Source organism: Epinephelus lanceolatus, chromosome 1, assembly GCF_041903045.1.
Source record: "Epinephelus lanceolatus isolate andai-2023 chromosome 1, ASM4190304v1, whole genome shotgun sequence".
NCBI lineage: Eukaryota > Metazoa > Chordata > Actinopteri > Perciformes > Serranidae > Epinephelus > Epinephelus lanceolatus.
The window spans coordinates 15,916,656-15,940,538 of NC_135734.1; the positions used below are offsets into that span (position 1 = coordinate 15,916,656).

General features: G+C 44.4%; 1 protein-coding gene across 4 annotated transcripts in view; it reads right to left on the reverse strand.

Annotated features, from left to right (window-relative positions):
- srgap2 (SLIT-ROBO Rho GTPase activating protein 2) overlaps positions 1 to 23,883 on the reverse strand; it is a 65,110-nt gene that overhangs the window by 23,227 nt on the left and 18,000 nt on the right. For 3 of the 4 annotated variants that reach the window (XM_033625867.2, XM_033625866.2, XM_033625869.2), the window contains exon 2: positions 7,630 to 7,822. In XM_033625867.2, coding sequence (XP_033481758.1) covers positions 7,630 to 7,822 — 193 coding nt within the window. Of the gene's footprint in view, positions 1 to 7,629; positions 7,823 to 8,718; positions 8,892 to 23,883 lie in introns of those variants that run through there. The other variant, XM_033625868.2, reaches the window with a different exon arrangement.

The following is a 23,883-nucleotide window of genomic DNA, read 5'->3' on the forward strand; positions in this document are numbered from 1 at the left end:
GCTCAATACTGTTTCATTGTCTTTGCCTCAAGTGCCCATAAAGCCATTACACAAATGCAAGACTGTCAATGCCCTACTTACACCACAACACAACCCCTTTCAGAGTGTCTGCACAATATGTGTGGCTGTGCGTGTGTGTGTTCGCGAGTGTGTGTGTGTGTGTGTGTGTGTGTGTGTGTGTGTGTGTGTATACAGTATGTGTTATGGATGATCCATGGATGATCTAGTGGGTAAAATGGATTATGAGTGAGTGTAAGTGGATGAAAGAAGGTCTTTGTGTCGTTAAGAGCAGCTTTAACTGGATAGAGACAGCAAAAAGCTGCAAGGCATTTACACCACACACACTGACACACACACAGACACAGATGGGGTCAGGCAAAGTAGAGCAGTGACCCAAGCATCCACAAGGTCAGACAGACAGAGAAAGTCTTTGACCAAGGGGTATAGAGTGGGGGTGGTGTCCGTGGGGAAGTGTGTGTGTGCGTGTGTGTGTGTGCGTGTGTGTGTGTGTGGGAAAGTAAGGCCTGATGCAATGAGTCATAGACAGTGATGTGATATGCTGGTAGTGGCTGTCACTGGTCAGATGGTCAGATGACTAACTGGGTGTAATAATAACAATAATGATTCCAACGGAAAGATTTAAAAAAAAAAAAAAGAAAAAAAGAATCCACCTACACACATATTACGAAGCCCAAAAGCTGAAACTCCCCACGTGTCATATGCTAAACTTGAGCGGTCATGTGGACACGTGTGTTTGCATCACTTTCAGCTCCTCTCTGCTGTCTGTGCCCTTTCCTGTGTGTTTGTCTTCACCAGTTGCACAACATTTTTTTTTCTCCACCAAAAACAGATCTGCAGTTCCTCTATTTACTCAAGCAGCCCGGCCTCTCCATCCGCATGTCACATGTCAACTTCAGCCCACCAGTGATCGCCATGGTAATGGCACCGCAGCAGTGGGTGAAATATCACTTTACTCTCTGCGACCCTCAGCTATCAGAAGGTAAACACTGAAATGTCACTGGCCCTCCGAAGGTCACATGGTGTGCGCTGGGAACAGAGTCAGTCCTCGGGTCAGTCGCTGCCACTGACTCACGTTAGAGGGAAAATGCTAAATGGTCATTTACGTTCAGGATCAAAACCCGTAGCATTAAACAAGGTATCGCTACTGGTTGTTTTGCAAATTGAACAGTTAATTGCGCTGACTGAACTAAAGATTAGGTCCGAGTGCTCCATCGAGGCGACAGGCTGAATATACACTTCTTGTCTGAACAAGACTTTTTGAATTTGAGTGATACAAGGATGCATCAAAAAACAGGTCTGGCTGCACAAAATACAGGCACAATGTTGTTTTGCTCTGTGTTGAATGTTTTTCTGTTATTGTTGTGCAACAAAAGACTTTAAATACAGAAATAAAATATTAAAAAATATGAATATTTCTGACATTATATTGTGACTAGGGCTGGGCGATATGGCCTAAAAAAAAATCTCAGATTTTTTCACAAAAAATCCGATTCACAATTTAAATCGATTTTTTTCCCCTCCTAGTTAAAAAAATAAAAAATATTTACGGCCTGGTAGCACATACCTGGGGTCCAAAACTTTCAGCATGTGAATAAACCCTGGCTTTTCCACAGTAGCCTATATGGGCACCACATCCAATATACATGGCGACTGCATCTGTGATCGCTTTCCACTGGACACCTTTCTTATCATACGGCAGTGTTTCCCCTACCATCATATTGGATCACAACAGAAGTCATTTAAGGTTACCTTTCCTATAGAACAGGTCTATACCTTGTCCTCTTATTAAACAAACTAAGTACCCTTATGTTACAGGCTGAGCCTGATGTGTGTGGCTTGTGTGTGTGTGTGTGTGTGTGTGTGTGTGTGTGTGTGTGTGTGTGTGTGGAGCTGTGTATGTGTGTAGTTGAAGGCGCGCCAGGTGTGGTGTGTGACGTCAGACGGATGCGCCCCAGGAAGAAAGTGAGGCATGTGCTATGTTGTTTACATCAAGCAGCCACAGTGAAGAAGCCTACGCAGTTCTGCATGCTGTTTTTGAGTTATTTCCCTCTATGTAAAAGTCAGACACTGATGAGAGAGGCTGTGCATCATCCCTGCAGTGCTGAAAATAAAGTGCCATTCATTAACGCAGACGAAGTCCCGTTGTTTATGTGTTGTTGCCACAACGAGCTAACACAAGCTAAAGGAGCTAATGGTCTTCGGAGGTCCCTTTACTACGGTTCGGGGGTCTGCCAGCTTGGCATTGGTAACACATTATTTATCTTATTTACACAACGGCATGTCATTTCTGTCCCTACGCGGTGCACGTCTAAAATCCTCCTCTGCTCTCTGTGTCGCACACGGCGGAGTTCGGCCCTGATGTGCGCACACACACAGACGCAGGTGAGCACACAAAAGCGCTGAAGAACTCATTCCCTTTCTTGAGAACGAGTTCTCACTCTGAACTACGGGAGCCCGGCGTGGAGCGGCGGTGGTGGATTTTAAATAGAAACTCGATTTTCATTAAAACAAATCGGCTTAAACTACAAATTCGAATTAACCGATAAAATCGATTTATCGCCCAGCCCTAATTGTGACAAGTTGATTTCTGTTTCTAGTTTGCGTAAATATTGTTTATTAAGTCTTGAGAGAAGCTGTAATGTTATGACATAAATGCTGATTCATGGATCAAAGTTCTCACTGAATTCAATTCGTGATAGGGCTGCATGATAAAAGAAAAAAATCCCATAATGTTAAATATCGTGACAACAATATTGCAGTTAACAGATATAATGTGTAATCAGTTCAGCCTTTCTGCTGCTTTCAGTCAACTGCTAAAATAAAAAGAATTTTTAAAAAATGAAAGGAAATTATTCCCAACATTCTTTTACTGAAAAATTGAGCACTGAACTGAACACTAAAGGCACCAATAAAAAAGAATGATAGTTACATTGAAACCACACCAAGCAACGGTGAAGTGCGGCCTGCGGCGAGCTGCCATGTACTGTCTATGGAAAACTGCTGCAGCTGCTCCGAGCTGCAGCTGTTTGATTCTGTGGCAAAGTCTGCCCAAGCTTTGGGATAGTTTAACTTTTAACGTTAAATTACAGCAAGAGAATGTCCGCAGCTACACAGTAACAGAGTCCTGTGACTCTTCTGACATGTTGACCTACATTACAAAGACTTTCTCCTCACCCGAAACACATTAACACACCTCCAGGACACAGAAAAATGTCATTATTAGAGTGCAGTTTTCTACAAATACTCTTTCAACTAAGTAAAAAAATCTCTGAGTGCAATATCACAGTCTTTCACGATGTGTTTATCACACAAAAAGTGATATATTGTGCAGCCTTAATTCCTCACATAGTATTTTAACAATAGAAGAAACCAGAGCATGTGGAAGAAACCTTTCATCAGAGTTAAGGTGCCATGAACAGCAGTTTGTCGATAAAGATGGAGAATTTTATGGCCCTCTTTTTAGTAAAAGAATACAATAAAGAGATTAAATATGCTCTTTTTCTTGCCATCTCATGATATATGTTTGCTCTTGTCACTTTTGAGTTGGTAATACTAGCATTAGCTAATGTTGGATTATTATAACTATGACTGGGGACGTCAAAAAAGGTGTTTTCTTGCACTGTGCTAAGGGAAATGCTGTGTTTTATTAGCAGTAAACAGATTTACACAACAGATGAATAAAAGCAATTCCCAGTCCACATGTGATCAGACGACCACGTGATCTTCAGAGTCAGAACCCGAAAACCACATTGAAATAATATGTCGCTGTAGCCGAGGGTTGTGTAAGGGGCTGCAGCTCATTAACAGTGAAGCTGGCCTAATATTTAGCATAAGGACAGGCTTTGAATCAGTGTGCAACTTGTGAGGGCCTCTCCATGTGACCAATCAGCCTGTCAGCCTCAGGGCACACACACACACACATACACACACATAAACATAAACGACACACACAAAGACACACACATACAATACGGTTAAACCGTGTAACCCCCCACCACTGCTGTACGCAGTCTGCCAAATAGCAGGAATACCAGGGGTCTCCACGGGATCAACACACACACACACACACACACACACACACACACACACACACACACACAACCCTCACACCCCACATTGCTTGGAGCACCATCAATGCCTGGCTGTACAGAGAAACAGCCACAGGCACACACACACACACACACACACACACACACACACCTACACTCACACACGCGAAAATACACACACGCGTAACCGGAAAATAGCTGAAATTCCAGCATGGCACCCGGACTGAGCAGCAGCAGATGCAGGGAGACTGTTAAATACACAGATGTTGGATGAAGAGAGGAGCAAAAGAGAGTTGAAGAGGAGCAGAAAGAAGAGGCTAAAAGTAAATGCTGAACACTTGTCAGTCAGTGAACTGTATTTTTTATTGCCGTTTGACATCTTGACAGATCATGACGTGCACAGACCTGCCGAAGCGGCGGCTGACCCGCTCAACTGCATATTTCATCCTCCATCCTTTGCCCTCCCTTCTCCTCTGCTCTCCTTCCCTCCCCCAGTATGCAACGCAGGGAAACACACACTGCAACTGTCTCAGTATTGATCTGAGCTGGAGGGTGTGTGTGTGTGTGTAGTAAATGAGTGTGTGTGTGTTGGGGGTATGTCCTCTTGGTTGGAATTGGGTTTCGTTTAGAGGACCTATCGATCCCTTTCAGTCTGTGCCTGCGCGTGTGTGTGAGAGCGTGGATGGAGACTTGGCCCCAGCGGAGAAATGAATGCTTCTCGAAAAGTGCATGCTGCAAAAGAAACGAGAACAAGAAGAGTTCAGGGGAAAAAAGAGGAAGGTGGCTGCAGAGGAGGTCATGGGTAACAGGAAGCCAGAGCGAGAAGGATGACGAGCAGAGAAAAGCAGACTAGTGCTTCCTCTACAGCAAAGGGCATCAAAAGGCACCTATAATACCGCTGAAGTCACATTAGGTGACAAATATCAAGCACTAACAAAAGAAAAAAAGCTTCTCCTTAAGTGCTCACATCACGAGTAACTATCTACCTTAGTGACTAACATTAAAAATTATTATTAAAGGTTATTTATTGCTATGTAAAATTGTGTTTTCGCCTGGTAAATTCCTATATTTATCTTTTTATACAAGAACAATCTAAGCGACACAAGCTGAAAAACAACCCAAAGTTGGCCCCTACACTATTAAGGGTGGAGGAAAAAAATCAATACAGTATAGTATCTATTTTTGCATGGCAATACCACAGCAATACACGGACACTAAGTACTGATCTTTTATTATTATTTAAAGTATTAGTGTTGCAAAGACAAATTACACTTTTTGTAGCCTAGAATAATAACATTTCAGAATAATAAAATCAATTGCTTTTCTGTTCCACTAGATACATTTGGCTGCAATACAATGATTGAAGTGAAATGAACAGACTGAAAACTTTATCTTATTAGATAATACAAATGCTAACAAAGTTTTCTTTGGGGACAAAATTTGCAGTTGAAAAAAACCTAATTAATCGCAATATATGAGAGTGTACATTATTGCAACACTAACTATATCGCAACACATTTAAAATCACAGTAATATTGTATTATGACTTAAGTATCGTGATATTATCGTATTGTGAGGCCCAACCCTAAACACTACTATTTTCCATTTAGCTAATGTGTCTCCTCCTTTATATGCTTGCATCAGTTCCTTGCATGTTGGAGATACAAGAGACAGATGCATAAAAGGATAAGGACTGGTATCTACTGAGGGGTCATCTTCATTCAAACTAACATCACCATTTTGAAGAGTAAGCATTTATGATGATGTCCCATAAGTCATGACACACTTGTGGCTACTCGTGCCCCCATGGTTTGTTTCAAAGAAAAAAAAAAACACAGCATAGCGGTGGTGGTGTATTAATGCTACTGCAGTAATGATCAAAGAGCACTACAGCAGTGATCGATCATTAAACACTTTCTCATTCAAAAAGGTGTTGACACCTCCGCACAGATTGCACCTGTGTTTTGTTGCTCACAGCTCCTCTGCATTTAAGGTACTAAAACAGTGATGACAGATCTTGGGTCATTTCCAAGTCACAGGCTAAAAGACAATGGAGCGAGGATGCAACAAGGCATAATTAGCTAAATGGAAAGCACCCTCTGCCAGGACCACTGTTAGGGAGAGGGCCAAAGGGTACAGATGACCCCGGCCCAAGGCCCAAGGGGGCCGATACAAATGTCTGTGGTTGACCCTTATACCAGGCTTGACATCATGATAACTAAAACAAATTTCAACTTGTCATCTGATACCCCAACCCCCACAGATTTTTTGAAAATGGATTAGGAGTCAGGCCTACCCTAACCCATTTTTACAATAAGAGCTGGGGTCAGATGTGCAGAACACACTTGTGCTGCTAATGTGAAGATTTAAAGTGAACTGCAGCCTGGCTAAGCAGAGTCAAAATGCCTCCCCATAAATCAGGGGCTCTAAAAAGAAAAGCCAGGGAACAGAGTGAGCAAGAAAATAAAAGGAGCAGAGAGACAATCACCCAATTTCTGGCCAAAAAAAAAAAAGAGTGTGAAGATGCACCACCTGCGCCAGGCGAAGCTGAATCTGGCAGAGGTGAGGAGCTAGGCAGACTAGCAAATAAAACCCATTGTAGAAGGCTCAGCTGTAAAGCTAGAGTAGAGATAGTGGTATCATATGAAACAATCCAAGGCATGAGTTGGTACCAACCATGTCATGCTAAATAATACTCCAAAATCCTGAAAGTCTTGGAAATACATAGATTGGGTTTGACTGGACAACTGAGACTCTTGTGGATCCAGTGACCCCAGCTGTATTCATGTGTGATGGTGTTAGTCCCCACAGTAGCCTTTTCATTGTAGCTAGCAGTTCAGTCCCCAGAGGGACACAGACCGCCGTCTCACACCAAAAACCACCAGATACATTTCAGAACATAACATGCTGCTAAAGCTGATGAGCTCTGGTGTGTATTTGTGTGCATCTTATGTAAAAATGAGGAAGTGTGAGAGAGAGAGAGAGAGGTGGGAGGGTGGGGGGGGGAGGAGGGGCGACCTTATTTGGTGGGAGAGAACCCCTGTTTGGGCAAGGTTACACACACAGCAAGACACTGCAAAATAGTCAGAGCACAAAATCACCACCTGGCCATTTCTGGCAAAATTTACAGCTATACACACACACACACACACACACACTCACAGGACCTCAATGGTCAACAGAAGTGAGCATCCTAATGAAATGTACAAGGTATGAATCGGTTGGCGTTTCATTTGATCAAACTGGGAAGCAGTGAGTGATGCAAGTCAGTATTTTCCAGACTGGCGCAGCCCAATATGGCCGCCTTCTCTAACCCTATTGGTCATCTTTCTGTTTCATTTATGTGCCCGTCTCTACTTCTCTTTTCTCAGAAATCTTGAAAGCACTCTCCACGGTTTAAAGTGCTAAATAAAGGGTATTTTTAACCTATTCAGCTTACTTCATATCCTCAAAAGGGAACAATATTAGCTGTCTAAGGCATTTGAACTAAACAAGTGAACTCATACTATCTATCTTGCTGCCCGTGTGGTAGTGCTAAGTGTGTGCGAGTGTCACATACTTGAGTAGATGGTCCTTGGTGCTGCGGGTCTTGGTGAGGAACCTCTCGGCCAGCTTTTCAAGATTGCGACTATAGTCCACCTCGATCTCCGCCTTCTTTCTGAAGAAGTCCTGCAGGTCCTGCAGCAGCTGCACCCTCAGCTCACACTGCTGGTCCAGACACTTGAGCTGCTCCACCAGCTGGGCACGGATTTCTGCCAGAGTGATAGAAAGAGAGATGAGTTTAACGTCATTATGCCAACCACGATCCAGGTGTAATCAAAACACTGAACCCACAAAGGACAGCCTACACAGAATGTTTGTTCTAAAATCAAAGGCCCTTTTTCTCTCAACTATTTGAACTATATGTAATTATCCATACAGCTGGGGGGAGGAAACTGCATACATTACTGTTGACAGTGCAGTGCTATCATTATAATAATTGCTACAACAATGTGCAAGATGTTAAGTCTTTACAGCTGATGTGGATGAAACCTCGCTCTAAAAAAAACACCTGGCAGGGCCCTGACACATCAGCCTGGAGTCTTGGCTGAAATCCATTCCCCTCCCACCAGTCAGTTAAGCACAGACCGCTATGCGTGTGTGTACATCATCATATTCATATGCATTTGTGTGCACGCGATCAGCTATCCTTTTCCGCACACAGAGATCTCCAGAGGCAGTCATTTATCCCAGCTTATCACTTTTCATTTTCCTCCAGCCTCCTTCCCCTCTCCCTCCTCCATGCTGCTCTCCAGTCTGGCCTCAAATTAATAGAGTGCACTCAGTGCACACACACTCAGTAACCATATTCAATCACTGGCTACAAAAAAGTCCTCTGGAGAGTCCTGCCCACTGCAGTTATAGACTGGGCTGCACAAAACGCATGCAAACACATACACACTCAAGGACACAAACACTATGATGGTGATAAGCTGGATCAGTGCTGACAGCTGACAGATTAATGCTATGCTCTCATAGCTGCCTGCCAATGCCGAGTAGGCTGCACAAGCATCCTTTTAAAGAGTTAAGAAACAATACACACACACACACACGCACTTCTCCTATTACACACTTCACTGTCATTGCGAGCCTACCAAAGCTGTCCTACCTTTACAGCGCAGGCCGTAGAGAAAGCGAACGGTTTTGGCCTCCATCCTGGCTTCAGTGCATGATAGACTCCCTTTACATACACACCGAATCAAACACACACTATCACAGACAGGCAGACAGGCAGCCGTCCGGCCGGCCGACAGCGATTGTTGATGCTGCCTTTGTGCTTAACAGCTGAGAGTGCAGTTTCTCATTACCACAAAGAGAAGTGGGATATCTAAATGTGTCTGTGACCACCCCGCTCCTCCTCCTGCCTCCCCACTTCTCCCTCCCTCTCTCTCATAAACACAGACCTAAACATTGTGCTACTAGCCAGCGGCTGCGTCCACTGACAGTCATTCTTCACTGATTAAAAGGCCAGAACAGAGGAGTTTTGTGGCATTATGACACTACGACGCAAACACTCACATACACAACAAATAAATGCACACACACACAATCTGTGTCTGTGCTAATGACCTGGTGTGAATATTTGCTTTGACAACACGTGTTATTGTCTCGTGGTCTGTGTGTGTGCGTGCGCATGTTTTTGTGTAATTTCCTCATCGCACAGCGCTGTCAGTAATGGGGAGTGAGTCAGTGTCCCGCCTCTCGGGGCTGCGACACAAAACCTCGAGATTGCGGCCTTGTAATTAGCCGACCCAACACAACAACACAACTGAAAACAAGTGCTCCTACCCATAAGGGATGGAAGGTGAACGAAAGCATAAGGTAATCAGCTGGCGGGATGCAGGGGACAACTTGAGGGATGGAGGATATGTAGAGAGAAAAAGCGGCATCAGTCCTGTGTGACTGTTTATACCCCTTTCACACTGACAGATTAACCGGGGTTGATTTTGACCAACTTGGCATTCGAGAGGTGGGTTGGACAAGGGTCAATTTCAGTGTGAATGGCAAACCACCAGGGTCGCTATCATCTGGAGCAGGACAAACTACATCACTGGTCACAAATAGGGGCGCACAGTTGTGACATCATTGCCACAGGTCGATGCCACAGCCCGCAAACAAATGGTGCAATGGCAACGGGAATTTTTTCAGCTACAGCTACGATGGGAGCAACATGAAGCCAATGCCCATTTGCAGCGCATGAGGTTATTGGTTTGCGTCGCTCCCAGGTTGTGACCCAAGTCGTATGTGAATTATCACGACCAGGGATTAACCTGTGTTGACTGGCTTGGTTTGAATTGACAAAAGAAGGGTTGAACATGGTTCAGATAAGCCCAGGTCCGACCCTGGTCATTGGTGTGAAAGAGGTATGAAGAGAGCAGGTTTGATTACTTTAACAGGGAGGCCGTGCAATGTGCCCCGCAACCACACTGATTCCAACATTAGTCCCATCTACATAATATATGGCTGTGTGGCTCAACCAAAGCTAACACTGAGCTTTCCCTCCTTGAATCCCTCCAGAATATAAAACTGGATTTCCCTGAGGGATCTAAGAGGAAAAGTCTTTATCCATCTAGACGTTGTTATCAACCAACAAGAGAGGAGTGTTAGCTGAGAGACAGGGAGCTTGGTACAGCAAAGAGGAGAGGTGCCGTCAAAAAAAGATCGATGCGGGAGCTTCCTGTCGGCCTCATCCCTCCTGGAACGGTCATCATCCCCTGAGCTAGTGAGAAGTGGGATGTGAACTGGAATGTGACGCCTCCACCCCCCTCCAGACAGCCCAGTCACATTTTCCAGGCAGATGAGAGCAGGTCTTGTAATCGGGCTCTGGGATTCTACTTTACTGATGCTCTCCTTTTTTTTTTTTTCCTTCCTTCCTCCTCCTCCTCTGTCTGTAGTGCTGAGGGCTGTCTGGCTCTGTGCACGAGCCTCATCCGTGCACTTTTCACTCTGTTCACCGACACCACGACCAAACTCAAAACTACTCCGCTGAAGGAGATGGTGGCTAACCTTTGAGGCAGCTCTTTCTCGCTGAGGGGACTCTTTTCTGGCCGTGACAGCTGACAGTCTTGTGTGTTATATGGATCACTGATTACAACATCTTTTGTTTGTTTACCTCCTGTTATTGCAGCCCAGTCATGGAAGCCACCTGTTGGTTTGTTTTGGCAGTGTGGGTGAGGGGGTGGTGTCATGTGATTAAGCATGCCAATGTATATGCTCCATATGTCTAGTTTTCTATGTAGAAACAACGTGAGCATGAAATGGCAAAAATCTCTCTCAATCCATTTCACCCAAACCGGCCCCTCCTCATCATCCATTATTGATCAGCTTGTTTATTCTGACCCAGAAACAGGAAGATGAAAACAGAGAGAGATGATGGATGGAGACAGCGTAACCACACTGGAATGACATTACCACCGCGGTCAATGCCTACTGTTAATTTTGCAGTGGGCAGACATGTTGCTGCATACAAATGTGTGGATGGATACTCTGACGGATATAAAACTAGAAAGGGAAATAAAGAAGCTGCCAAAAGGCAACCTAACCAGACACAAAGTCCCGCTTTGGCAAGCTCCTTGTAGAGTCTGAAAGTCATGTTTTCCCTGCAACATTACCTTTTATAGCTGAAGTTAGCTTTTGCAGCAAACATACCAGCTCTAGGCTGTTTAGTTGGAGGCTGACAGAAGTGATGGCGGCCCTGGATGCTGTTCTGAGCTGGCCTAGATACAGGAGCCACACATAGTGCTGCTAGCACTCATTATACCTGAAAACACCCAGGGCTATGGGCACAATACACACACACATACACACTGACAGCGATGTGACATCGTGAGTCCAAGCTGTCACTCTGAGCCGTTTTGACAGCAGCTCTCCAGCCTGCTCTTGGAAGCCCCACCCCAGATCTGTCCTCCCTTATTACTGGACTGGATTGTAGAGACACACACATATACCTGCCAAGCGCCAACCCCTCGGGGCTGAAAAATGAAGCCAACATAGAAATGCCAGAAGCTGCAGTTTCTCTAATGGCCACTTGAGGCTGGCTCCAAATGGGAGGCAATCCTAATTGACCTCCAAGTTTATAGCCTGGTACAAAGAACAGTTTTGGTCTCTATAGCTAACTTCCCCATTCATGATAACTTCATAAATCATCAGTAATATAAATATAATGACTAAATGGGTAAAGGCTAATAAAAGAACAGTCTGGTAAACTCCCAATACTTTGATGCAGCCTTTTAAATCAGGAAAAGACAACACTAATAATAGGTAGGGCTGGGATATTTGATTTTCTCCATATCACCCAGCCCTATATTATCATGTCCAACGTCTAAGATGATACATCCCAATCTTCTATCACAATGTCAATATAATATTGACATTTTGCTCAGCCTTACACTCTTGTCAAAATATGTTCACTTCAGGATCCAAAAATCCAAGACGACAGCCAAATGCCTAACTCGAGGCTTCAAAATAGGAGTCCACAAACCAATGGGTAACATCATGGTGGCTATGTCCATTATTCCTATACAGTCTGTGACACCTGCGTGCATGCAAACAATTACACGCACATGGTAACTGTTTAACAAGTAGACGTGATGAGTGTTCGACATGGAGCTTGAACTGGCTGCAGAGCGAGGCCGAGGGAGATGACAATCAACAGAGGAACAACAAACATACACAGATGACAGGTCTGTTCAGTTAAAGGATAATTCTGGTTTATTGTGACCTTAAATTGCTGTTTGTGGCCATGACACCGGTTGCTAAATATAAGAATATACTTACAAATTTAATTGCAGAGATTAGGGATGCACTGATTCAGCTTCTTCTCTCCTGATACTCAGATACTGAGCACTAAAGCAATACAAGTGCTGCTGTACTGAAAAGTAAGTCAAGTTCTGTCAATGAATAAATACATCGAACAGGCCTTGTTTCTAGATCTCAGCAATTACTTTGATGAATCCAATGTTATGATAATCATAACAAATGAAGGTCAAAACCAGAGAAACGCGACCCAAGTTGTATAAACCGAGATAATCCTTTAAACACAAGCCTGTCTGCCAGCATTGGGGTTGAGTGGCCACAAACCTGTGCCAGGTAATCACTGAACACAGCGGGAACACAACACACACACTCAACTGTTAACTAGGTCTAGGAAATCCAAGACATCCAACTGGGAGATCTAGCTATTGGCGAGGTAGAATATCTCCCTTTCTGTTTGTGTTTTCATGTGTGTGCGTGTGAGCACGCGTGCACACTGTGTTTACGCAGTAAGGCCTGGTCTTTGTTGCTCCGGGGGCTGATACTGCAGTACAGAGCAGTGGAGAAGAGGAGGGGGGGAAGCAGAAGGGGAGGCTGGTAATGGTTTAGAGTTGTACCACTGTGAGCTCATACTATTGTGCTCAGAAGAATGAAAGAATCAGAAAGAAAAGGAGAAAGAACAGAAAGCAGTGTAAAGGGTGAGTAAGAAGGGGAGGCGAGGGGGCACTGCGTCACTGTGAATAATATGTCCATTCATCCCTGTGCACACAGGAAGAGAGGACAGAGAGACAGGAAGTCAGTAGGACCAGTTCATTGCCAGTAGGGAGCACACAGGAGGGGAGGGTCGTACTAAAACAACTACAGGAAGCATATGTGTGTGTGTGTGCAGCAAGATGGGGGGTTGGACTGAGGTGTGTGTGTGAGTGTTTCTTCAAATGAAAGGGCCTGAAGAAAAACAGGCAGCTGTGGAGTTCACCAATATAAACCTCCGAACCTGAAACCAGGCAGGAAAAGAGGGGAAAGAGAGACTGACGGAGAGAAACTGGGCCAGGGGTTTGCAGGTTGAAAGGGGGGGCAAGTGTGTGTATGTGTGAGTGAGAGTGTGTGCTTGGATGGCGGGACTGTGGGACGTGATTTTTAGGCAGTTGAATGAGAGGGTAGTCTGAAGCCTCAGGTTGCAGGTAGTATTTCCTAATAAGATTCTTCAGCAGGGTGGAATCTATTAGTTCCAGACATGCCTGCCTAATACTGCTTCACTGTACACACACACACATGCACACACGCACAAGCGAGCGAGGAGGGGAGTAAAGGAAAAGATAGAATTACAGTACAGTAAGTGTTGGAGGGAAAACCATTGCAGGAATGAAACGATTCCAGCCAATGTCTTTTCCTTGGGTCTGGACTTTCCTCTGAAAACAAACACACACTCTCTCTCTCTCTCTCTCTCACTCTCTCTCTCTCTCTCTCTCTCTCTCTCACACACACACACACATGCATGCACACGCACACACACACACACATACACACACACACACAGACATACTTTAACTTATAGAGGCATTTCCTTTCTCACCCAGAGCTTAAAACCTTTAGGAAAAGCAGTGTCGTCTTAAGGAGGAACGTTAACGAGCTTAGTGACTTTTAGACATGGAAAACGGTGCAGAGGCCAAACCACGGCAGACCTGCTCTGTGTGGCAGAGGAGAGGAGGGAGAGAAAGGCAGGCAGAGAGCAGAGGAGATGAGAGATATAAGAGCTACTCTGTGCCGTGCTATAGCATGAATAAGTAAAGACAAGGAGATTCAGAGGGTAAAAGTTGTTGGTGTCCCTTTGGTAAATTTCACTTCTAGCCCAACTTTATAATGGAGAACAAAATTCTGCAGGATGCTTTCAGCCAGGCAAGGAAGTGACCCTTTGACCTCTCAGCTTTTGGCTTTTTATACACGCACACAAAAACAAACACTCCGTATGCAACAAATTGAACCACTGATGACACAGGAAATAAAAGGGATTATGAAAGTAGGGCTCGCTGACATACAAGGCCACAATATGGGCTTTTGGGAAACATTTCCCATCAGCGTTAATAAACATTGTGTTAACTATGCATGAGCAAAGTTTGAAGAATAAGGAGCAGGCCTGATTCGAGGAACCATTGAATATTTTTTAGGATAATGCGCTGGAGTTAGATAAAACTGGAAACACAGAAACAGCTTGCCTGGCTGTGACTTAACTAGGTAACAAAATTTGTTTACCAGCACCGTCTAAATGTCGCTGATTAACACGTTATTGCAAACGTCAATTTGTGGTTTTACAGGGGGTTATGTAGCGGAGTATTTCTTGGCTCGCACAGTGACTTACTGGAGCCCTGCTATGATAAATTTGTGAGTGGCATTGATGTATCGGTGTGTGGAAATCATCATTACTTGTCAATGTTTCACCCTTCAATGCAATTAAGGGGGTAAGAGGGGGGAGGCTTGGTGAGAGGAGAGAGAAGGTGACAGGGAGGGAATGGGGGAGTTATTATGGGGGGCAGTACTCAGCAGGGGTAAATTCCTCTGCACTACTACTCAGAAAGTTATTAACCCTCTACTAGCTAGCAAAATGCTTCATCTCCAGCTGGAGGAACAGCAGGAAAGAGGTAGGACTCCTCATGGAAGATGAGAGGTGTGTGTGTGTAAATGCATCTTTGGCCCCACAGTCTGAGCCATGTGGGCTCTTGTCAGGGTTCCTTGCACTCCGTGAGCTGGGAGCACAGGTCAGGGGTCAGGGGTCGCAAAGCTACTGGAGGGAAGCAGTCTCCCACGTCAACCAACTGGTGGAAAACACCTACAACAAAACTATCAATTTCACCTCTTACTAAAGTAGCTTTTACTAATCTTGTTGCCAGAATCGACTCCTCTACTCTCATTTTTTTCTGGCTTAATTACAATCAGTCTACCTAAGAGAATATTCCGTGTCTCTATCGTTACCCCTCCTGACACCAGCGGCCCTTTCCAGCCATCTCATGCTCTGATTCCTCTCCTGTGGTGGCAGAGGGGTTGCACGGTTGGAGATTTGGGGGCTGGGGTTTAGTATGCATAATGAAAAAGGCTTCTTATCAAAAGTTAACTAGCTCCTTACCCATGTACAGCCTCTGCCTGCTCCACTAACCCAGTCTGGAGAAGGCGCTGACGGGGGGGGGGGGGGGACCTCATCAAAACTTTACAGAGCCAAGGCCATCTCTTCAAATAACCAATACCAACCATACAATGCAGTGAAGCAGCAAAACCTCACATTTAAAAAGTTGAAATCTTTGCATTCTTGCTTGACAAATCACTTGACAAATCGATTACTAAAACTGCTGCTGATTAAATTTAATTGTATTAGCACTAAATTAGGTCGTGCCATCTTGCTATTCATCAATTCAAATGATTTGAGACAGGCCTCTGGGCTAATTTGTGCATGTGTGTGTGTAGTCGATCCTCAAGGGTACCATCCACCTGGTGTCACCTCTATTTCCTGTCTCTGCCGGACACAGCCATCTGGGCCTCAGTCTGTTCCAACAGCCTTCATCTCTCTCTCTCTCTCTCTCTCACTCTCCATCTCACTCGGTCTCTCGCTCACACACACATGCTTCGCCATAGGGATGAAAACCATGACAGTATAGTGACCTACGCCATCTGTCTGCGGAGGTATGGATAGGTATCAGACAAAAAAGAAACGCACACACATATTACACCATCCTGGACCAGCAGGAGAGACAATATTAAAGCTGAGCTGCCCCACTGTGTGCTGGTGTATGTGTGTGTGTGTGTGTATGCCCTGTCTTTCCAGTGTTTCCAAATGACCAGTGCAGAACACCCCCTCCTCCTTAATCAGCTTAGCAGCCAGTCAGGGGATTTGACTAATCCACAACACAAGCATGGCAGGGAGCCCACTGAGTGTGTGTCTGTCTGTGCGAGTGGTCTGTCTGACAGACTGTGTGAAGTAAGTTAAATCAACCTCGACAATCTTGGACAGAGCTCCCTCTCGAAGCATCCAGCATTACAGGAATCATCCAAGACATGGGACTACTTTCGAATAGTGACGGATGGGCGTGGGTGTTCTTTCATGTGCAGACACATAGTCGGGTGGGTAAAGGTTCATTCCCGTCTTTATTAGCAGGTTAACACTTGTCATAATTCCAGTGAATGAGTGACGGCGTCTAATGACTCCCTACTTCTAGATGAAACACTCATCAACTGTTCCATCTTCCCATCTTATTTTTTCTTTCACTTTCCTGTCAGAATAAGTCCGGTCAGAGTCGATGACTCACGGGGGACCTTGACGGCTTTGTGTGCATGTGCGCATGCATGTAAACGCCCCCCTGAGGGAAGCATCAGGGCTTTGAAGCCTAACACAGTGTGTAATAGCCTCCCTCTGTCGTCTAATAGTCATGCATGACAGCCTCTGTCGCACAGCAAACACACATAAACCCCAGTGGGGAAAAAGATGCATGATACTAAACATGAGTACGTGACTGGTACAGTATGTATGCAGCAAACTCTTATCACTGCGTTCCAAGAGACATCAGCGGCATGCCGAAAATGGCCACAGAAAAAAAAATGGTCGAGATGGAGATAGAGGATAATAGTGAGAGTTGAGAGGAGAGGAGAGGGCAGTCAGCGGCACCGCGAGTTAAAGGCCATATCTGCTGATGGCTGCCGATCCTTATCAGAGTGCCAGTGGAAGGCAGCGAGGTTGGGAGGAAAAGAGCAGGGGAATACGTTCCATCAGACAAAGGATGATACTGAGAACAGCAGTCGATAACACAAGATACTATCACGGCATCCACCTTGAGGTCACATCAGAGCTGTCTCTAGCTACAGCAACAAGGTTCTTCCCCAGACAGAGGAGGGGAGGGGCCGGGGAGAGGCTTTATGGGGCATAAGATATGGTGATGCAGTGGAAGGAGTGCCAGGCACATGCAGATGTGGACTACATGAATATTCAGTGTGTGTGTGTGTGTGTGTGTGTGTGTGTGTGTGCGCGCGCGTATGTGTGTGTGCTTGTATGAGAGTAGGAATAATTGTTGCATGACTGCAAAACTGCTTAAAAACATTTAGGTAAGTAATCGGTTGCTATTTTCTCATGTTTAATAGACTAAACAACTATGTTTCAAACCTCACCTATGGTCATGAGCTTTGGGCAGTGACGGAAAGAACGAGATCTCAGATACAAGTGACCAAAATGAGTTTCCACAGCAGAGTGGCTCGACTCAGCCTTAGAGGTCGGACATCAGGAGGGACCTCGGAGTAGAGCTGCTGTTCCTTCGCATTGCGTCAAAAGGGGCCAGTTGAGGTGGTTCGGCCATCTGATCAGGTTGCCTCCTGAGTGTCTCTCGTTTTAAGTTTCCAGGGCATATCTAACTGGTAGGAGACCCCAGAGTAGACCCAGAACACGGATTATATATCTCATCTAGCGTAGGAATGCCTCGGGTTCCCCTAGGAGGAGCTGGAAAGCGTTGCTGAGGAGAGGGACGTAACCCGCCGCAACCCAACCCCAGATAAGGAGGTGAAAATGAATGGATAGATGGATGGATGAACAATTAATTAAACTAAAAAGAAAAGAAGAAACTAATCATTGATTGCAGCCCTAAAATGTATCACTAAAAGCACTTATAGAACACTCCTAGACACTGATCTGTAAAAAGCCTGCCTGTATGTGCTAACAAAGAATAAGCTGTACAATACAGCTATGAAAGCTAAGGTTATATGGAGGTAAAAGCAGCAGATCATAATCAGGGAACAGTGTGTGAGTCAGAAAGGTTCAGTGTTTGGCTCTCATCCCTTCATCACTGGAGGCAGAAAAAGCTGAATCAGGATCAGCCTATGCAGCAGCTACAATCACAACCCCCTCCCCTCTCTCACCGATTTCCTGCATCTAATTCACCCTTCGCTCCAACCCGCTGCTCCGGAGGTATAACTCATTCTCACGCCCGCTAATGTGTATGCATGTGCAGTGTGTGTGTGTGTGTGTGTGTGTGTACCGTGGAGAAGTGGCCTTGCTGTGTAATGACTCCTGCAGAGGCAACAGCTCAGTAAGCCGGGGTTGCCGGCAGTGACAGGCTGGCCAATGAAATATGGCCACCATTTCAGCCAGGCGGCAGTCTGTCACAAGAACCCTTGCAGATAACCAAGCCTGGGAACAGCTAGGATGTGCATGTGAGAAGATCAGAGCCCCACCCTACCTCCTCACCCCATAGAGAATGTAGCATTGCGGTATATCCTATCACTTAGAATCACGGGGCTAATAAAGCCATGAGTATGATTTCACTGCTATTATACAGTTTACTTATTGATTTTTTTTCCTCAGTAAAGATCACATTCAGCCAGCAAGTTAAATTCTTCCTTAACTTGCATTCCCACCCGCTCACATCCAGGCATTTGTCTGAGTGCTGCAGAAACATGAGGGAGCACAGAGAGAGAAAGTGGGCCAATGTGCATGAAGGAGCTCCCAGGGAGAAGGACAACTCAACACCTCAGCACAACAATCCACCGCAACACAATTTTGTTGTACAGCACAAGAGCAGCACAAGGGACTGTGGCTGAGAGAAAGTTCCTCTCATTCTGTTTCTCTGCAGCATTGTTCGTTCTTTGGCTGTTTTACATTTAGTTTCTTTTCATAATAACAAAACAACCTGCTCTCTTGAGGAAGACCAACAAGAGCTGCAAGTTAAGACGAACAAACTTTTCTTACTATTCACTATTTTCTTACATGTAGTGCCTTTCACACTAGGGATGCACCCATCAGACACTGATATCAGATATCAGGCCGATACTGACTCTAATACCTTGATCTTGAACCACTATTTGCTATGTAAAGATATAGTGGAGGAATGGCCTCCAGAGCAGACAATGAAGTCACACTACTTATGTGTGTGTGTTGTAATCCGAGCTTCTTTGTTGTTTGTTGTGGTAGCTTGTCCAGCTGCGTGTGCATGTTAGTGCATGTGTGTATCCCACCACCCCTTTGTACTGCACTTACACGGCATTTACCGCTGATATCCAGACAGCAGCATTGCGGAAGTATGCGGTTCCCCCAGGTTAACACTGTTAGCTCTGTTAGCACTGGTTAGTTAACACCGTTTGCTGCTGGCTGCCACCATGTTGTGATCTATGTTAGGGATAGACCGATATGGATTTTTTAGGGCCGATGCCAATTTTTTTCCATCACCCTTAGCCGATGACCGATTATGGACTGCCGATTTTCTTGAGCCGATATTTGGGGCCGATATTGCTTTTACTCCCTCAATTTACATCAAAAAAATGACACAATGATAACAAATATTACAGGTCTCAAGTTTAAAATAAGAAACATTTATTGAACAGTAAAAAATACTAAAACAAGATGGAAAGTTGAGGTAGAACAGGTAGAATATTATGATTATTATTATTATTATTATACATTCAAATAAAAAAAAGAGTTCCGTGCTCTTAAATCTTCCAGTAATATCTTTATAAAATAAACAAATATTTAAGCTAAAGCATAAATAAAACAACAACTACTGTACACAGTAGGATTCGCTGCATGTGCGCTGCAAGGTCTTCCGGCAACACAGAGCTGCCCATGGATGCCTGTCTGTAAATCATGCCAGGGAAAAATAAATCCGCGAACCCACGCGCGTATCGGCCAATGCCGATACAAGTAAAAAACTCAAATATCGGCCCGATATATCGGCCGGCCGATGTATCGGTCTATCCTTAATCTATGTCCAGACAACTCATGTGCTCTAAATTTTACATAGAGCCTATTAATTGTGTTTTAATGTTTACATACTGTTCTAATTTTATGCTACTGTATTTTTTCATACTGGAATTTCATTTCCTGTTTAAGTGTTGCCTAATTTGTTGCTGCATTTACAAAGTTTACACTTTACAATTCTTGTTAATTCTTTTTTTACTAAGCTGCTGGTGCACAATTCATAATTTTATTGGTAAATTACAAATCAGTAAATTTATATCTATCTATTCAGTAATCTGTTTCGGCCGATACCCAAAGCCCTGGTATCAGTATCGGGACTGAAAAGTTGGATCGTGCGTCCCTATTTTACCCCAAGCATCTGTGTAAAAGGGCTGTCCCCTCGTCATGACCCACGTTGTGATCAGGGTCAGTTTCTTGGTGCAAAAAGAACAAGGTGGAAAAAGTGATTGACTGGATGATGAAGGCCGAGCACATTACCGGTCTTTACTGCACAAAAACAAAAGTGACCATGGTTTGTGTTCCATACCCCCCAAAATGCAAAGAAATCCGAGGAAAACTTACTCACTGAGTATTTCATTTCCAAATCGGACTATTTGGTGAATTTATGTATAGCATAACAATAAAAGATGATAAATCAAAAGGTTAAACTGATTTTGGATCATTAAATTGTTGATACGTGGAGGTATAATGAGATGTAGGCAGCATCAAGTTGGTTGTACTATCAAATCACCAATAAAGGCTTACAAAAGAAACTTAACAGGCAGCAAATAAAATGCATTTGTTCTGCTGGTTAAGTCTGTGGGTAGTGCAATACCGTAGGCTGCTGTTTCACTTTCTGTCTCTTTTTCATTTCGAAATACCACAACTGGGTCCTTCATTTTAATAGTGAGACGGGTCTTAAGCTGTGAAGATCACATTTAGCCACTCTGAATGTGATCACAGTAATCCTCAGACCAAAGTAATTACTTGAGGAAGTGTCGCAGCCTGTTGGTGCAGCTGTAAGTAACAGTCACTAATATGCAGTAAGTACACACACTGATCTACACGCCGTGCCTGCAACTTGTGCCACAGGGATATCATATGTCATCAGGTCCACATGAGATAAACGTGGACCCTTGACGTAAAAGGGGTCTGAATGAGAACTCAGATCATTGTTTAGTTCACCACACTACTACTAGGTTAAAGCCCACTTTCATTTCATTTTCATTAGGGATTAGCCCTTTAATGAATATTTTGGGCTTCTAGATAAAGTAGGAAAATGAGCTTATATAAAGTGCATAAGACAGGTCTTTCATTTCAGCGAGTTTAATACGAGAGTGAAACCGATTATACTAATCACTGTCTGCATGTAAGTCCAACAAACTCACTGCATACTTACTTGTTTTGTTCTGAGATTAAACAATGCATCCCTGCATAAAGCATACACCTTAGTCAATAATGTGACCATAACAGCGGTATAGCAAATTAGGCAGACTTTGTTTCCAGCATTCAAAGTCACACAATAATGCTAATGCAGCAGCTGGCTGAGGGAAGCGGGGTTTAGAATTAGAGAGCACTACAGTGTTTTCTAATTCCTCTAACAGGATGAGCTGCAGCATCGAGACACTCTATTAAACTTTACGAGATTGTATCAGACAGACATTTGCCCTCCACCGAGAAGTCTGACATCATTCAAAAAAGAAAACCTGGAACTTGTATAAAGACCCAGCTGGCAATGCAGAAACACAGGGCACTGTTACAGAACACCGAGGTGTGAAAAGTCTCACAGCCCGGAGCCAGTAAAATGTCAGTAAAAAGTACAAAACCAGACAAGGGGACTGGCTTAGGCTTTTGCTTCTCAGACTTAAAGCTTTATTGTACAAATGTATGAACTTGCGAGTAACTGACGCAGATCATTGCAACAGGACAGCAGAGCCTCCTGGAAGGTAGGTATGCCACTTGGTGTACACTGGAGGTCTTCCCTGTCCAAAATGACAGACCCAAAACCTGACAGACCTTGGAAATTCACCCTGAGATCTGATTAGACCTGCTAATTTTTAAAATAGATACATTTAACTGACCCAGTACATGTCCAAGAGGAGAGACACAGATCTATTTAATAGACCCAACAAACCTGGAAATTAAAAATGTTACTAAAAATTTCATAAATGTTTATAATGTTGGTTACACCATACTTTTCTTACCCATCTTACTTTGCCTCTTGTAATCGGATCCTAAGCATCACGCAAGTTACACACAGTACTCATGCATTTCTGCCATGATCAGCGCTGATCACGGTCTCCTTGGATCCACTCAGGTATGACACATGATGATAAACAGACCTGAGACCTGCCTTAATAAATGGGACCCGATTGACCATGATAAAACATAGACCTGTAGCGCTCCCAGGTCAGGTCTCAGGTCCGGGAAGACCTGTAAAGACCTCTAGTGTATACTCATTTAGTGGCTGGGGTGTATCAGACTAACTAATTAATCTCGCTGCAGCAGGGTGAATGGCAGTCAGTTTGAGCTCATTGCCCAATTAAAACTCTGTCTTTATATACCTTAGAATTACAGACTGCAATAATACCGCAGTGCGGGACACTCAAGTGAGCCCTAAGCAAATCTTACCAGTACTTGGAGGGTAAAAACTAGAAGAACAACAATAAAGTCTGAGAGCTGAATTGTTCAAAAATAACTCTCCTCTCCCAGAATCCTCACAGCTAAAGTCAGACTGAGAGGATACTCAGGCGATGTTCTTTTTTAACCACTACCGGGTGAGGAACACTCACCTGAGGTCAGCCCGAGGACACCCTGACGCAATGAACGCAGCCTCTGTGCTGTTCGAAACACACAAACACACATACACGCTATTGTTTTGCTTTCTCACACATAACTGCCTACTTAGCAAGCATTGTATGCCACCCACATGATTGTCCCTACAGCTCAAATATCACCGTCTCATGGGTTGTAACAAGCATCCTCACAGTCTGATGATCACCGCAGTCAGCTAGGGACTGAATGTCAGCAGTGCTCCTGGCTGCAGCCTACCATGCCACTGCTAACCTACGAACTGGTCATGTTTTGTAATGACTGAGACCACCATGTTGGCGTAATGGGGAGCGCCCCTGCACAGGGCTCCATCAAACAAAATGCTTGGTCATCCTTTCTTGATGATCCTGGCTCAAATTTTGTTGAAGTACAGCACTGACGTCATGCAGGCAACACTCTGTAGTCCAATTATAATACCTTGTGGTATTGTGCCAAATCTGCCATTTACCTCCTACGCACAGAGACAGAAGAAAAGTGTTGCTGCGATTGATTGATCTCCAGCCATAAACTCCTACCGCCAAAAGAAGTACAACCTGCTGAGCAGTGTTTTTTGGCATCTGATAAGCCTCCAAACTCATGGATGCATTACTCAAACTGGACTTTCTAGTTCATAATTCATCTTCTCATCGGTACCCGCAACAACACGCTCTCACCCACGCAGCCACTTGCATTTATTTGATTCAGTGTGTTGTTGGTCTTAACAGTCTAAATGATGAAGCCGATGTTGTTAACTCAGAAAACCTGTATTCACTCCTCAGTGACAGCAAGTAAGCATCCTCTGCAATGTAGATGGGCGAGATGCTGACTGGAGAGCGTCTGCTCCAGCTCAACCTGAGCTTTGACCTCCCTGAGGAGGAGGGTCAATGATGAGACAAACTTCTGGAAGTATCAGACTCTTAGATTAAAAGTCCAGCTTCCTCCTCCTGATATCCTCTATGTCCTGAGTCCTACTGTTCAAATCTTTCTTTGTCAGTCTTCCTGCCCTTTGAC